This window comes from Muscardinus avellanarius (genome assembly GCF_963383645.1).
Source record: "Muscardinus avellanarius genome assembly, chromosome: 11".
Taxonomy (NCBI): domain Eukaryota; kingdom Metazoa; phylum Chordata; class Mammalia; order Rodentia; family Gliridae; genus Muscardinus; species Muscardinus avellanarius.
This window is the reverse complement of record NC_137797.1, coordinates 230,782-247,690: the sequence shown is the minus strand read 5'-3', so window position 1 is coordinate 247,690 and position 16,909 is coordinate 230,782. Positions and strand designations below refer to the sequence as shown.

Sequence of the window (16,909 nt, the reverse complement as noted above, 5' to 3'; positions counted from 1 at the left end):
TGCTGAGGCTGAACTCACACCTATGATTCTCCTGTCTCAGCCTCCCAAGTAGTGGAATCACAGGTGTGTGTCACCCTATCCAGTTGGATTTTTTTTTTTTTTAATTCTTGTTTCTAGGCTGTGTGAAAAGAACTGCCAGAACAGAAAAGGCTGAAGAATAAGGAGAAAGAATAACGAAATGGTTCAGGAACTAGTCTCAGGCAAGTAAATGTGTGGGACAAAAACTGACGTGAGGGCGTGGGCTAGTAGACCGAGGCGAGAGGCGTGGGGTGGGAGAGACCTAGTTTAGGACGGAAAACCCAGGCGAAAGGAGTGGGGAGGGGACAGAAGGGTGCGAGGTGGGAGACGGGGATGAGGGCTTGGGGGTGGGAGGCCGAGGTGAGGGGCCGGAGTGGGAGCCTGCGGAAGGCCGGGCGGGCGGGGACCCCGAGGGGAGGGCGAGGCCAGAGGCCGGCGGGGCGCCGGGCGCGCTCACCTCCCCAGGCGGGCGCGGGTCGGAGGAGCGCCGGGCGGCGGCGCGCGGCAGCAGGCGGATCCTGGCAACGCCGCCCGCCCTTTCACCGCTGGCCCCGCCCCGGCGCCGGGCCTGCCCCGATTGGCTGTCTCCGGAGGAAGGGCGTGGCCTCTGGAGCCCCGCCCGAGCGTCGGAGGCCGCCGGCCCTCCGGGCGCGATGCCGCGGGCCCGCGGAGTCCAGGTCGCCCTGGGCGTAGAAGGCGCTCGCAGACTCCTGCGAGGGGAGCCGCAGGACGCCTGGAACGTCCAGTCCTCGTGGCTACCGAGGTGGTCGCTCAGCTCGGAGGGGAGGGCAAGGCCGGAGGACTGAGGCTCAGCGAGAGAGGCGGGGGTGCAGCTGACTGAGCCTGGGTCCCTGCCGGGTCGGCCTGGCGCTCCTGGCTTTGGGCAGTGGATGTAGAAGTCACGGAGCTGCTCAGCGCTTAGGGGCCGGGGGGCTTTGGTTGGGAGGAGGCAAAACAGTGGGCAGTTCAAGCCCAGACTTTGGTCGGAAGGTGATGGACGCCTTTGAAGCGCGGTGGGCAGAGGTGAAAAGGGCTGGCAGGATGGAAATGGAGCGGGCTCTTGCCGTTGTTTGGGTAAGTAATGAGGGAGGTGAGGACGAGGGGAGGCGTGCTTATGGTGGAGGGAAGCGCACAGAGCCAAAAGTTGTTTAGAAGGTAGATTGGCTTAACGACGGGGAGGTGAGGGAGAAAGAACCGAGTCGGTGCTGGGAGATGAGACGGCCAGGAGTGGAGACTCTGTTTTGGAAGGTGGTTAGCCTTGGTTTTGAGCACCTTGTGTTTAATACTGCCAAATCTGGGACCCACACATCTTCTCTCAGGGATTCTGATCTTTATCATTCTGATTGCAGAGGAAGAAAAAAAGCTGGAGCTCTTCTCCCTGCATGCCTAGGGAAGTGGCAGCTATCTTTTATTCACATTATGGCTGCCCTCAAACCTCTTGTGAAGCCCAAGATCCTCAAAAAGTGGACCAAGAAGTTCATCTGGCATCAGTCAGACGGATGTGTCAAAATTAAATGTAACTGGCGGAAAGCCATAGGTATTGACAACAGGTGTGGAGAAGATTGAAGGGCAAGATCTTGATGCTCAACACGGGCAATGGGAGCAACAAGAAAGCAAAGCATACGCTGCCTAGTGGCTTCTGGAAGTTGCCAGTCCACAACATCAAGGAGCTGAAAGTGCTCCTAATGTGCAGCAAATCTTACTGTGGTGAGACTGCTCATTGTTTCCTCCAAGAACCACAAAGCCATCGTGGCCCAGCTTGCCATTAGAATCACCAACCCCAATGACAGGCTGTGCAGCAAGGAAAATTAATATATGGAGCCAGGCGTGGTGGCACACACCTGTAATCCCAGTACTTGGGAGCTTGAGACAAGAGGATCAAGGTTCACTGACAGCCTCAGCTATATAGTGAGGCCCTGTTTCAAAATAAAGACTAAAAAAATAGGGTTAGGGGTGTGAGGTAGAATGGCCCTGGCTTCCATCCCTAGCACCGCAAAAAAAAAAAAAAAAAAAAAAAAAAAAAAAAAGGCTGGGGGTATAACACTAAGGTAGAATGCCTCTGGGTTCCATACCCAGTACAAAAAAAAAAAAAAAAAAAGAAAAGAATAAAAACAGAGAAAAGAATAGATGGCTCACAAGCACATTTTGCATGTATGCTTAAATAAACCACAAAAACTTCCACTTGGCAAAAATAATAATAATAATAAAAGCTGGAGTTGAGCCAGGAAGTTCTGAACACAGACTGAATACTCACTTTTTCAGGGAGGAGACGCTTACCTGGGCCACACCCCCTCCCTAAGCTCTCTTATCCTCATTTTCTGGCTGTCCTTTCATACTTGTATACCTGTAACCTGCCCTTTATACTTTGTCATTCTTCCATTTGCTTAAACAACCCATCGCTGATTTCTATTATAACGAGTCAGGGTTAAGTCTAATGGGTAATGAAGTCCTATCAGCCTCAAGGAAGATCAGAAACAGCCCAGGGAGCAAAGGCAAAGAAGTGGATGAAACCTACCTTCTCTGGGAAATAGAAACTCAGGGAAGATCAGTTTGGATGGAGTGAGTGGCCTTCATTACCCTGCCTGGCAGATGGCGATGTACTATCTGAAAAGTCCTACAGAGCCCAGGCCATGAAGGTTTGGGCTCTCAGGAAGCCCAGAAGATATAAACCTGGTCAGTCCTTGTGCATCTGAGACCAGCTGTCACCAAGCGTTTCCATTACAGCTTGAGCACAGAGCAGACTATACCGTCTAGGTTCTCTTGCAATGTGAGTCTTGGCCAGGGGATGTCGGTGGAAGTGCTCTACATCACTCCCAGGCTAGGTCCATCGAAGCCTCCCACAAGTGGCCCTTTATTTCTCTTCTATGTCCTTGCTTAGTGTTGATGCGGAAGGCAGGATCTCTGCAGCCACAAATAAGTATGGAGCAAAGCCCCCACCTCAGCCAACTGAGTTTGATCTGAGCCAGGGTTAATTTCTATTCTATTGGGCTAAGCCATTGAGGTTGCTAGTCTTAATTAATGCAGATTTGTAAACCATGGGGCATGCAGAAGCTTATTTGGGTCATATGGGTTTTCACCAGAGGTTTATACCCTGGTTTAGGACTATAGCTACTCCTTTTTTTTAAACCAGGAACAAACCTGGTTAAAAAAATAACTTTAATGACTGAATTTCAACATTAATTAAAAGCTGGAAACTCTATTCACTATTCTTTTTTTTTCTTTTTCTTTTTTTGTGGTACTGGGGGTGGAACCCAGAGGCTTTCTACCTCCGGGCTATATACCCCAGACCTATTTTATATTTTATTTGGGAACAGGGTCTTACTAAGTTGCTGGGAGCCTCACCAAGTAGCTGAGGCTGGCTTCGAACCCGTGCGATCCTCCTGTCTCAGCCTCCCAAGTGCAGGGATTACAAGTGTGCACCACCACGCCCGGCTTCTATTCACTATTCTTAAGAGATTGGGTGAGTTGATGTCTCCAGAAACCCATGGAAACTCAGCTACTTTCCCAGGGGAGGTTACACAGGTAATGTTAGAGGCAGGTCTGAAAATATTGTAGAAATCCAAGAAAGCTCTCATACGGAATGTAACATTTTGTGAGTACAGTTGTACTTTTATAAGGTATGGAGACTCAAAAGAAGTAGGAAGCCAGGCATGGTGGTGCATGCCTGAAATCCCAGTACTGTGGAGGCTGAGGCAAGAGAATCACAGATTTGAGGCCTGCCTCAGCAACTTAGAGAAACCCTCAACAACATAGCAAATCTTATTTAAAAATAAGAAATAAAAGCTGGGCGTGGTGACGCATGCTTGCAATCCCAGCATTCAGGAGGCTAAGACAGGAGGATCACAGTTCACTGACAGCCTCAGCTACTTAATAAGGCCCTTTGCTACTCTGTGAGATCCTGTTTCAAAGTAAAGAACCAAAAATAGGGTTGGGAGCCGGGCGTGGTGGCATACCCTTATAATCCCAGCATTCGGGAGGCTGAGGCTAGAAGATCATGGTTCGTGGACAGCCTCAGCTACTTAGTGAGGCCCTCTGCAACTCAGTGAGACCCTGTTTCAAAATAAAGAAGAAAAAAAAATAGGGCAGGGTCTGTAGCTTGGAGCTCAAATGCCCCTGGGTTCCATCTCCAGACCTGGAAAAAAAAAAAAAAAAGAAAAAAAAAAAAAGGGCTGGGAGCCCGGCATGGTGGAGCACGCTTGCAATCCCAGCATTCGGGAGGCTGAGACCAGAGAAGTGTGGTTTGCAGACAGCCTCAGCAACTTAGTGAGACCCTGTTTCCAAATAAAGTATAAAATAGGCCTGGGAGTATAACCCGGAGGTAGAAAATCCCCTGGGTTCCACCCTCAGTACCATTAAAAAAAATAGGGCAGGAGGTGTAGCTCAGAGGTAGAATGCCCCTGGGTACTATCCCCAATACCACAAATAAATAATGAAAGAAAGAAAGACGACTAGAACTGTAAGCTCGGTGGTAAAATGCCATTGGGTTCAATCCTCAGTACAAGAAAAAAAAAAAGGAATCTCTGTCTTGGAAATCTTTTCATGTGCTCTCAAGGGTTTGATTTATTACTGTTATAAGGAGCCTGGGTTGTTTAGGTTTCATTTCTTTTTATTTTATTTGCGGCACTGGGGATGGAACCCAGGGGCATTCCACCTCTGAGCTACACCCCTAGTCCAGTTTTTTTTTTTTTATTCTTTATTTTGAAACAGGGACTAAGTTGCAGAGGGCCTCACTAAGTAGCTAAGGCTGGCTGCAAACCTGCAATCCTCCTGTCTCAGCCTCCCAAGTGCTGGGATTACAAGCATGCGCCACCACGCCCAGCTTGGATCTTACTTTTTAATCTGTATTTTCAAGGGTTCATGAGGTATTTTCATGGATATATTATTTTCTTTTTTTGTGTGTGTGTGTACAGTACTGGAGATTGACCCCAGGGACATTTCTATCTCTGAGCTAAACCCCTAGCCCTATTTTTTATTCTCTATTTTGAAACAAGGTCTCACTAAATTGCAAAGGGTCTCACTAAACAGCTGAGTCTGTCTGTGAATATGTGATCCTCCTGTCTCAGCCTCCCAAGTACTGGAATTACAAGTATGTGCCCCACACCAGCTCATAGATATATCTTATAGGTTAGTCATATCTAACATTAAAAAATCTCAGTCATCCAATCACCTACAATAAAAAGTTCGTTATTTTCTTTTTTGATTGAACCCAAGGGCATTCTACCTCTGAGCTAAACCCTCACCCCCTTTTTTCCTTTTGAAGCAGGGTCTCAGTTGTTGTGGGCCTCACAACAATTTATTGCTGAGGCTGGCCTTGAACCTGTGATCTCCTGTCTCAGCCTCCCAAGTACTGGCATCACAGGTGTGCACACTGCACTCAGATTCCACTTGTCTTTGGTGCTCCTTATCAGGCTTATCAGTCCCACCTTTAACACATTCAGCTCCCTAGCTCTCTAACCCTGTGACACTGTCTCTATCTCTGCCACCACAAGCACTGCCTCCTGGCAAGCTTCCTGCTTTCCCCCTTATTACACCCTACTTTGTCCTGTCATCCTGGTTTTCCAAAATGATACCCTTAATTTTTTTTTGTGTGTGTGTGTGGTACTGAGTATTGAACCCAGGGGCATTCTACCTCCAAGCTACACCCCTAGCCCTATTTTTCATTCTTTATTTTGAAACAGGGTTTTACTAGTTGTGGAGGGCCTAAGTAGCTGAGGCTGGCCTCGAACCTGTGATCCTCCTATCTCAGCCTCCCAAGTACTGGGATTACAAGCATGCGCCACCATGTTGGCTTGAGGCCCTTAAAATTAAGATACCTTATATCACCTGCTCTTCTTCCTTACCTCACACCTGCCACAGGCCTCCAGTGCTGACTCCGTGGCAACAGGTGCCTCCCTTCCTCCTGACCCTTGCTGTCTCCAGCCAGGATTGCTCTGGCAGTGAGTGTGGTACCTGAGGGATGCAGCCTTTCCCTCCTCTCATTGTAGTTTATAGTCAGTGGCCCTATTCACAAAGGCCTGCCCTTTCCCAGCAGCTGATATTGCCACCCATTTCTTCGTTTACTTCTGGGTTCTTAGTATGTAGAAGTGCTGAGATCAGGATTCAGATTCATTCAAGTATACAGCAATAGTAACTGAGTGCCTACTTACACTTTTTTTGTGTGTGTGCAGGTCTGGGGATGGAACCCAGGGGCATTCGACCTCCGGGCTACACCCCCTGCCCTATTTTTTATTCTTTATTTTGAAACCACGTCTCACTGAGTTGCAGAGGGCCTAAGTAGCTGAGGCCGTCCGCGAACTGCGATCCTCTGGTCTCAGCCTCCCAAATGCTGGGATTACAAGCGTGCGCCACCACGCCCGGCTCCTACTTACACTTTTTATAAAGATTATTTTTTATTTACTCAATGTTATTTATTTGTATATATATTTTTGCAGGTCTGGGGATGGAACCTAGGGGCATTCGACCTCTGAGCTACACCCCCTGCCCTATTTTTTATTCTTTATTTTGAAACCACGTCTCACTGAGTTGCAGAGGGCCTACTAAGTAGCTGAGGCTGTCCGCGAACCGCAATCCTCCAGGTCTCAGCCTCCCGAATGCTGGGATGACAAGCGTGCCCACCATGCCCGGCTTACTCAATGTTATTTTAATAGAAAAGCCAAGCTGCTGAGGGGACGTGTTGCTCCAATGCATCCTGTGTGCCCTCTCGCAGACACTATCACCTGGCACCTCAGGTGTGGAACTGCAGCCCATTTCTGTGCCTAGAAGGGTGCCAGGCCTCAGCAGGTTGAGCTGCAGCCCAGCGGGGAACGAGGACACACCTGTGCATGGAGCAGGTGGGTGGACCCCACCTCTGGCAGACAGAAAAACAGAAGTGTCCTTGGGGAACAGGCAAAGGTGCTAAAGCAAGAATTTATTTCAAGCTCACGTGAGAGTATGGACAGCAGTCCCAAAGCCTGCATCACTTCAGACACACACTTCAAAGCAGGCCACAAACCCCTCATGAAGAGTCCCCCAGCCCCAGCCCTCCACCTTTCTGGCCTGATCTAGGACAGAGGGAGGGCCTTCTAGTTCCCAAACAAAACACAGGCACCTAAGGGCCGAAAGAGAATTACACAGCCTTATTTTTATTAGTATCTACCAAGAAAAAGATCAGAATTCCCTCCCTGCTGCAACCCCACCTCCACCACCTGGGCCCTCAGGGAGTAGCATATTCCTGGGAGCACCTGCTGCCAGCACCGTCCTAAGAGCTGGGCACCTGTGCACGGCCACCCCTCTTGCCTGCGAACCGGCCACAGGTCCCTTCCTCCTCAACATGGGGACGAAAGGGCAGCTGTCATTTCTTCAGCCCTCATCTGTCAGCCTTGGGAATTTGGAAAAGATCAGCGATGTCCAACAGGGCTTGGCGGATATGGTTTCCAAAGCGCTGGGCATTCTGTGGGAACTGAGGGCTCAGATCCACCTTCTGGTGAGCTCCCACCCCTCTATGCCCACGGACAGGGACTCTTCCCCATCCAGAGATGGAGGGTTCTCCATCAGGTCTGAGCAGGAGAGGGGAGACTCACCGTCTCTGAACTTGAGAACTTGGTGGAGACGTGAAAGAAGATAGTGTTTTCACCTGCGATCATGTAGGAAACCCCATAGCCATCGTCTGCCACCTGAGGACAAGAGGTGAAGGAAAAGGTGTAAACTGACCTTGAAGACCTGAAAGCCAAGCTGCTGCTGTTGCTGTTCTTCTCATAAGACTCACAAGAAGAGGCCTCATCCCTAGATTCTTCCTAAGGTCTTCCTACTCCACTCCAGGAAATAGTATGAAGAGCAAAGAATGCTGGCCCTGTACTTCTGGATCCTCCCAGGCATCCAGGACTCCTGTTGCCCTCAGGAAGCTCATGCTCTAGACCACCCCCTCTTTCTCTGGGGCAGGGAGGTGGGTGTCTTGTAGCCTTCTGACCAACTAGCCCATATGAGTGTCTCAGAAAGAAAAAGCTGGAGCCGGGCGTGGTGACGCAGGCTTGTAATCCCAGCATTTGGGAGGCTGAGACAGGAGGATCTGGGTTTGTGGCCAGCCTTAGCTACTTAGTGAGGCCCTCTGCAACTCAGTGAGACACTGTCTAATTGGGCTGGAGTGTAGCTTGGAGGTAAAATACCCCTGAATTCTATCTCCAGTACCACAAAAAAAAAAAAAAAAAAAAAGAGAAAAACAAAACACTGGACTCTGGTTCAACTTATTTCAGAAGGACCCAATGTGGCCAGGAGAGTTGGTATTTATCTGTAATCCCAGACTTAACAGGCTGAGATATGAGGATTACAGGTTTGGGGATAGCCTCAGCAATTTAGCAAAATCCTGTTTTAAGATAAAAAAAAAATGGGTTATGGGGCATAACTTAGAGGTAGTATGCCACTGGATCCAATCCCTAGTACAAAAACAAAAACAAACAAAGGACTCAATGTGTTGCTTTGTCCTCTGGAAAGCAGCCCTGGCCATGGGCATTCTCCAGTGGGAAGGTACTTGGGACTGCTGGGTCCCAGCCCATCTGCTAGGTTGATAGCTGCCATCGTTTCCATGCGGGTTCGAATTCTCCTCCATCAAGGGTCTCCTTGCCCTGGTCTGACCTGGTTGAGGCCCTGTATTCCCCATGGAAATGCCAGCCCTCCTGCTGCCCAACCACCCTTTTCAGGGATACTCACAGGGCCAAAGCCACCTCCAGCACCCAGGTGGTTGGGGTACTGGTTGGGGTCAAACATGCGGATCTGGGACTGAGGGATCTGGCTGGTGGAGAGGCGCCAGGGTTCCGAGAGCACCTGGAACAGGAAGGCAACACCAGCCAGGCTCTGGCACTCAGGTCACCTCTCCAACTGGTGGGGAGACCCACTCTGCGACAGGCAGGGCTGCTGAGGGCGAAGGAGTGCACACGTGTGCAGGGCTCCCTGCCACCTGGCTCTCTCCCAAGGTCTCTGTGCACCACTTTGACCTGCCTGTGCCTCCCTCTCTCCTCCCGCCCCCGCCTCGGCTTCTTTTATTTTCTCCTTAGCACTGTCACCAGCTGACAGGTCACACATTTGTCTGCCTCTCCTTACAGGAGCATAGGCACCACCAGGAGAACCCTGTTCCCATTCAGTCCCACAGTGCAGGCCTGGGTTGGTTGTGGGGTGGCAAAGCTGGCCCCTTCTCTCCAGAGCAACTTGGAGGAAGTTGGTCACACAGAGCCCATCACAAGGCTGAACTCCAGGACCTGAACATGGGGTGGAGGACATGCCCCAACAACACTGACCTCCGCCAGGAAAGGAGAGCTGACCCCCAGGTACTTGGAGACTACATAAAGGCAGAAGAGGTGCCTGTCAATCCCAGCCCCCGTCATAGCCAGGCGGTACATATTCTGGTGCTTGTCAGAAGCCTTCCGGAAGAGATCTTGGAGGTCTGCTTTCTAGGGGGAAGAAGCAGAGTAGTGAAGAGTGCCCCTGACCGTTGAGGTGGACAGAGGGCCAGGGTGGGAGAGAAGCAGGGGTGGGGGGCTCACCATGTGGGAACCTTCCATCATGGCCTGCACAAAGGCCGCAGACTCGCTGGTACATGAGCGGACAGTCTCAGTCCGTCCCTCCCGGAACATTCTGGTCATAGAGGCTTCATAGGTCAGGCAGAACTTGCCCCTGTCCTGTTACACACAGAGGGGTGAATCCATCAGGTGGACCCTGTGCTGCCCTGCCCACTCGGCAGCCCAAGGAGCTCCTACCCGGAAGTGAGCCAGCTGCAGGGCAATCTGCACGAAGGCGTCGGGGCTAGTGCGACACTTCTTGATGACCCCTTTGCCAAAGGGCAAGAACTGGAAGCAGTACAGCTCCACGTCATCTGCCAGTGCCTTGGCCACCTGGTAGGAACTCTCGATGACAGCCTGGCACTGCCAAGACATGGGAAAAAGCCAGCTGGGGCAGAGCCTTCCAAACAGGGCTCCTGGTCTTGTCTAGGAGGCATGAAGTTAGGGTCATGGGTAAAAGGCAAGGCCAGCCCACCACTCCAGGAGCAGGGACACACAGGACAACCTGAGGGTTGCAGCATGAGGAGGCATGACAGGTGCTCTGCGGGTAAGAGCCTCGCACCTCAACCCTCAGCTACCAGCAACGGCCCCAAGGTCTCCGTGGCATCCTGAGAAGCTCTGTCCCTCCCCTCTGAGGGCCAGGCCATGTGGTGGGCAAAGGGAAAGGCGGGGTGACTCAGGCTCATTGTCTACACTTGCTCACCCTGGCTTGGCCTACACACCTGCTCAGGAATGTCCCACTGCAGACGCTGAGGAGGCAGCAGCATAGTATTTGGTTTGCCCACGCAGTGCCCAGTCTCTGTGTACCCCAGGTGGAAGGTATCAGTACCCAAGACAAACTGCAGGGAGAATGTCAAGCTGGGAAACAAGCCTCATCGCCAGTGCCTCCCTGAAGGTTCCCTCTCGAGCCCCATTACCTCCCAGAGATGCCCAATAATGGGAGCATCTGCCCACGCGTGTTCTGTGTTGAGGCCCAACATGCCATTCTTGAAGGAAATAAGAGTGAAAGACTTGTCGAACCACCTGCAGGAGTAGTAATGCAGGGATGGCGATGACCCAGTGTCTGGGTCACATGACCACAAACCACAACATCAACCCACTAACACTAACTGTCCAATTACAACCGATAATCCTAGCCCCAAATCTAACCCTAACCTGAACCTCGAAAAACTTCCAATAGCTAGGTGTGATGGAGTACATTTGTAATCCCAGCATTTCGGAAGCTGAGACAGGAGGACTGCGGTTCGAGACCAGCCTCAGCTATTTAGTGAGGCCCTTTGCAACTTAGTGAGATCCTGTTTCAAAATAAAGAATAAAAAATAGGGCTGGGGGTGTCGCTAGGAGGTAGAATGCCCCTGGGTTCCATCCCCAGTACTGCAAAAAACAAACAAACAAAAAGAAAAAACAAAAACTTCCAACAATCACCCTGACTACAATCCTAACAATAACCTCTGTCCCTAACCCTAACTCTACCTAACCCTAGCTCCCTGCCCCAACCCTAACCCTGGCCTCTGGCCCTGGGGCCAGGCCACGTACCTGTTGTAGCAGTTGCCATGCAGTAGGGCCTTGCCATAGAGGCTGAGGCTGGCCTCGTCATCAGGGTTGTAGCGGTGGGACTCTTCATCCAGGGCTATGAAGAATGCAGCACGCTCGATGGCCTCCAGAGCAGCCTTGTTCTTGCCAGAGCTGAAGAAGGCTTGGCGGGCCTGTGCCCACTCCATCCTGGAGGCATAAGGGCAGGTGAGCAGTGGAGCCAATGTGGACTTTGGACCAGGAGACCCCAGGACCCGGCTGGGCCTGGAGAAATGGTAATGGGGGGGCCTGCTGTCCTGGACGACAGTCCATCTTCCATGTGCTCCCAGCTAGCCAACAAGTACTGAGAGTGGGTTGTGCCTGCTGTCCACTGCCATGACCTCCAGTGCCCCTCACTGTGCAGGCTCTATGTGCCCACCCCGGCTGCTCCAGCCCTCAGTCCTGAGGTGGCAGGCAGGGCCACACTCCTTTCCTCATGGGCCAGGACAACCCCTCCCCACAGACCCAGATACCTTCCCCCTGCAGTGAGGGCCGCCAGCCTCTCCTCCCCAGGCTGAGGTGGGGAAGGGTCGTCCAGGATCCTCTGGAACTGCATTTCCAGGTCCCGAGGCTTGAGCAGACGATTGTTCTCATAGAGCCACACCTTGAAGAAGCGGCCCTTGTGGTAGACAGCGACATGCCTGCTCTCTGAGAGGTGCTGCAGCACATCTGTGGCAGACCGGTGGGCAGCTGAGGCGGGCCTTGCACCCCGCTCCCGCACACGCGGCCCAGGAAGGGCCTGCCTCCCACTCCCTCGGCCCCTGCAGACTCTGCTTCTCCCGACCTCTGCCCTGGGCCTGCCTTCCCCAGGGGTGGATCTCCATGTGCGGAACCAGGCCCTATGGTGGGTGCTTCCACTACTTCTCACAACAAGCCCGTGAGGCCTTTCACAGAAGAGGAAACCAAGCACTATGAAATTAGGCAAACTGCCTGAGGTGCCAGCGTCAGGACTTCAAGACCACTGCCTCTGCCAGACTCCAGGGGACCCTCCCCACAGGCTCCACAAGGGATGTGTGCTTCTCCCACCTCCACTGCTGCGACAGCACTCCTACTGCATGTGTGTGCGTGTGTGTGTGTGCTAGAGATTGAACCCAGGGCAATCTACTTCCAAGCTATACCCCAGCCCTATATTATTATTATTATTATTGTTATTGTTATTATTATTTTGTTGTTGTTGTTGTTGTTGTTGTACTAGGGATGGAACCCAGGGACATTCTACCTCTGAGCTATACCCCCAGCTCTATTTTATTCTTTTATTTTGAAACAGGATTTCATTAAGTTGTGTAGGGCCTCACTAAGTTGCTAAGGCTAGCTGCAGATCTACAATCCTCCTGTCTCAGCCTCCCAAGTACTGGGATTACAAGCATGCATCACCACGCCCAGCTTTACTTATTATTATTTTTGTGTGTGTGGTATTGGGGATTGAACCCAGGGGCACTGTACCTCCAAGCTACACCCCAGCCCTATTTTTTATTCTTTATTTTTCAAACTTGATGTCACTAAGTTGCAGAGGACCTCATTAAGTAGTTGAGGCTGGGCCCAAACCTGCAATCTTCCTGTCTCAGCCTCTCAAATACCAAGATTACAAGTGTGTACCACTATGCTCACTATTATTTTTCTTTTTTTTTGTGTGTGATATTGGGGTGGAACCCAGGGGTGTTCCTACCTCCGGGCTATACTCCCAGACCTGTTTTTTATACTTTATTTGGAAACAGGGTCTCACTAAGTCGCTGAGAGCCTCACTAAGTAGCTGAGGCTGGCTTCGAACCTGTGCAATCCTCCTGTTTCAGCTTCCCAAGTGTTGGGATTATAAGCATGTGCCACTACACCTGGATGTTATTTATTATTTTTCTGAAACAAAATCTTGCTAAGTTGCTGAGGGTTTTGCTAAATTGCTGAGTCTGGTCTCTAAGCTACAATTTTCCTGTCTCAGCCTCCCAAGCACTGGGATTATAGGCATGCGCCACCACGCCTATTACTGTTGACCCACAGAGCTACCCTCCTCCCCCATGAATAGTGAGGCCCTGGAGGGAAAAAGCTCTGTTCTGGCCCTCTGTGGTTCCAATACTAGCATCATGCCTGCAAATAATAGATGTCTAGCATCTGTCACAAACTTATGACTTCACACAGAAGACCCTGAGAACCTAGATAAGCTTGGTGAGCAGGCAGTAATGCACCTAGCCATGGTGGGCCTACAGCTGGAAGGGTACAGGCTTGGTCCTGATGTATGCTGAGCTGTGGCCTGGTACCTGTTTCTTTGCCCGGGATTCGCGTGGTGTTGAACATCCTCTCCATCTGGTAGGAACACATGGGCACGATGCCCATCGCCATCACCTGGGAAAAAGGCCCAGCACACTCAGACCAGGCCTCCTCCCTGCCCACCCTCAATCCTGATATGACTCACAGGCTTGATTTCTTCACGGTCCAATTTGCGGCGATACATGATCATGGCATGGACAGCGTTCCCCAAGCGGGCTGCCTGCACATCTGTGTTCTTGACGAGTACAAGGTCCTACAAACAAAATAGAGCCTGCAGGGCCTGGGCCTCTGTCTAGGTGTCACCTGGGTCTCACTGGCCCAAGAACCAACTCATCCAGGGGCCTGAGGTGTTGCATCTCCCCTCCAAGTCCACTCTGCACTCTGTCAAGGTGAATTTCCAGAGATGAGTGACTCCCTTTTCCTTCTTTCCCTTTTATTCCTTTGCTCCAGCTTCAACTGGAGCTGCTTTTTAAAATTTGTTCCTAATTTATTTGTTCATATTTTGCTTCTTTTGAAGAAGGGATTCTGTAAAAGCTCTGGTTTGGAAAGGTTGTGTGAAAGTTTCTGGAAGGACAGTCTGTGGAGGAAGAGCGTCCCAGAGGCTACTCGATTGAGTGTGCTTTGGGCAGTGGCAAAGGAGAGAGGCTGGGTGTGCTGGGAGTGGGGAGACCAAGGGTGTGTGCTGGGGACAGTCAGGAGAAGCCAGCCATGTGAGGGGCAGACAGTAACTTTCTGAGCACTGAGAGACGCAGCCTTGCTCTCATCTCATGGTCTGGCTCCACAGAAGATCAAAAAGAAGGCATTTTAGGAAGCTTCCTGGAAATGGGGTCAGGACAGCTGGGAGCCTATGGCTGGGCGGCCCTGGAGAGGACCAGAAGCGGAAGTGCCCGATTCTGAGCTGGGCAGGCATAGTGAGCCTGAGACTATCCACGCAGCAACAGACCATGGGGTCTGGAATTCTCCTTGTCCTTGGATCCCCAGGATCCCTAGGCTGCCTCTAGACTTCTTTTCTAGGATCTCTCCTTTCACTTCCCTTTTTTACTTTCTTTTGTGCTACTGGGGTTGGAACCCAGGGGCATTCTACCTCTGAGCTATGCCCTCAGCTCTATTTTTAATTCTTTATTTTGAAACAGGGTCTCACTAAGTTGCAGAGGGCCTCACAAGGTAGCTGAGGCTGGCTGCAAACTACAATCCTCCTGTCTCAGCCCCCCAAGGACTGGGATTACAAGTGTGCACCACCATGCCCGACTCTCGCTTCCCTTTTTCTCCAGCCTTACTTGACAACCCACATCCATGGCAACTGCCACCAGGGCTCAGCTGTCCTCTAGGTCCTTGCCCTAGAGCTGGGGCAGAGCTGAAACTACACAGGGACCTGGGGGCTCCAGTTCTTACCATGACGTAATAGTTGCTGTTCACCATGAGGGGGCTCCGGCCTCGGAGGTAGATGTACTCTTCCCACCAGTCACTCACCTAGAGGATGGTGGGAGGTTAGAACTGGGGCAGCCAGAGGGAGCAGACAGGAGGTATGCGTGAGGACAAGCCCCAGAGGGCAAACTTACATAGTTAGTTGCCCACCATGACTTGAGTACCAGGTATTTCTGCAGTCTGGGGGCAATCTTGTCCTGGAATTCTTTGGCCAGTGTTTCCATGCGGTAATATTCTTCATCATCCAACAAAGGACGCACAGACTCCAGGTACTATCCAACAAAGTTATCATTATGATGGGGTCCAGACACTGATGGCTGCCTCCATCTTAACCCTTTTCCCACCTCTTTCCTTACCCCAGCCCATTACTCGCAAGGGCACTATTTACAGGGAATGGTCCTTTATGTTTGGATAACTCCTCTGAATCTATCCTCCTGTGCCCACTGGGAACCAGGCCCTTACCCGCTGAATTGTGGCTGGCACACTGGGCACAGGGAGCTTGGGCAGAGATGTCTGGAAACTGTAGAGCATGGGCCGCCGGCTGGACAAAAGGCGGACACAAATCTAGAGGTAGAACACAATGTTGGGGCAGGAGTCATAGGAAGAAATGGATACAAACCAGCAAAGGACCGAACCTCAAAACCAGCCCAGCCGTTAGGACAAACCAGGCACCAGTCTGCCCCTCCCCTCCTGCTCAGCAGCCCAAAAGAGGCCCCCAGGATCTCAAGTCAAATGCCTGAACCCCCAACCGTTTTGCTCACAGCCCAGAACTTGGTGAAGTGGCTGGTCTTGCCATGCATCTCAAACATCCACCCGTGGTAGGAAAGAAGCAGCTTTAGGGTTTGGCGAAATAAGAAGATGCCCGTCACCCAGACTCCAGTGGAGAAGATAGCCATGCTGAGAAGCGTCCGGGTCTGCGGGGTCTGGTAGGGGCCACATCTATTGGATAAGAGGGGAGGGCTGCAGGGGACCCCTTGAGGCCAGCCTCCAGAGTTCTGACTGCAGCTGATGGTTGTGAACTGTCTCAGGGGCAGCACGTGGGGCAAGCACCTCTCTGGGCACACTCAGGTTTGAGTGCATCAGACACAAGTTGCCCTGGCACTGAGGTTATGGTGGCCCTGCGAGAAGGCTGTCCCTGTGGTCAGCAATAGCCGCTGTCCTGTATTTGCTCAGCTCAGAAACCCTGGCTTTGAGAGCTGGCCGGGGCAGCCCTCCCGACATTTGGGCCCTCCTGGCTTCTTACCTCTCGGGGAGGTATTTCTGGATACAACAAACCAGCCCCATTGAGATGTCCACCTTGCAGTAGGAGGAACCCACTGTTGCCATGACGACAACCAGCCAGCTGGTGGGGCTGCCAGGGTACACACCCCTGAGGATGCCGTTCTGTGGGGCAGAAACAGGCATCTTTGTGGAGCAGGAAGATGAAGGACTCAGACACCAGTGAGGTCCTGGACAGGAGCTCCAGGTCTTTGCCTCATCCCACTATTCTTTAAGCTCTTCCTCTGCAGGCTCACACCTGCAGCACCCACTCACAGTGTCCACCACATCTTGGTCACCATTCAGGTTTCTGCAGTGCTGGAGCCACACCCAGCAGCCCTACCGGCCAAAGTGGTGACAGCGGAGCAACAGCTGACACCTCTCCCTAACCTGCTGGGAGAGAGGCCAGAACCTCCTTTGCCCACCTTGATACGGATCAGGCGTTTCTTCCAGGAGTTGATTCCGGACAGGTAGATGTGTTTTAGGGCCTCCCGACTGAGCCGGAAGTCAACCCCGTCTGGGGTCACAGTGAATTGGAAGGCCACGGCCTGGTGCGCTTCCGCCATCCTGGGGGTTGGTCAGCACCTGGGAGCGGGGTCGGAGGGTGGCGGAGAGCTCAGGCCTGCCCCGCCCGGGCCGCGCCCCCTCCCCCCCACCCTGCTGTAGCCCCGCCCACCAGCTCGTGCCCCCCCACCCCCGCCACCCCCACTCGCAGCTTCGGCCTGCGCCCCAAACGCTGAGCCCCGCCTGGCCCAGCCCTGCCAACCGCCGCGGAATGCTCGCGCCCACGTTCCGGGCTGGCCCAGCCAGGATGGCACAGGAGTTGGAAAGGGGTCGGGCCTTGAAAGCTC

General features: G+C 52.1%; 1 protein-coding gene and 1 pseudogene across 2 annotated transcripts; one reads left to right on the top strand and one right to left on the bottom strand.

Moving 5' to 3' along the window:
• Positions 1 to 1,437: 1,437 nt before the first annotated feature.
• On the top strand, positions 1,438 to 1,830 carry LOC308270633 (large ribosomal subunit protein eL32-like; annotated as a pseudogene). The gene has a single exon. The product of its transcript is annotated as a large ribosomal subunit protein eL32-like (transcript).
• A 5,533-nt stretch (positions 1,831 to 7,363) lies between these two features.
• Positions 7,364 to 16,630, bottom strand: CPT1B (carnitine palmitoyltransferase 1B; the record flags this gene model as incomplete). The annotated part of the gene is made up of 18 exons (XM_080706630.1): positions 16,484 to 16,630; positions 16,045 to 16,184; positions 15,563 to 15,740; positions 15,264 to 15,365; positions 14,936 to 15,073; positions 14,769 to 14,846; positions 13,522 to 13,629; positions 13,367 to 13,451; positions 11,591 to 11,786; positions 11,082 to 11,267; positions 10,463 to 10,568; positions 10,268 to 10,384; positions 9,744 to 9,908; positions 9,531 to 9,665; positions 9,285 to 9,437; positions 8,701 to 8,814; positions 7,578 to 7,670; positions 7,364 to 7,447 (listed from the first exon to the last, which is right to left on the bottom strand). Exons 1-18 carry the CDS (start codon positions 16,622 to 16,624, stop codon positions 7,364 to 7,366), a joined length of 2,319 nt encoding a protein of 772 aa, XP_080562756.1. The 5' UTR covers positions 16,625 to 16,630.
• Between the last annotated feature and the right edge of the window lie 279 nt (positions 16,631 to 16,909).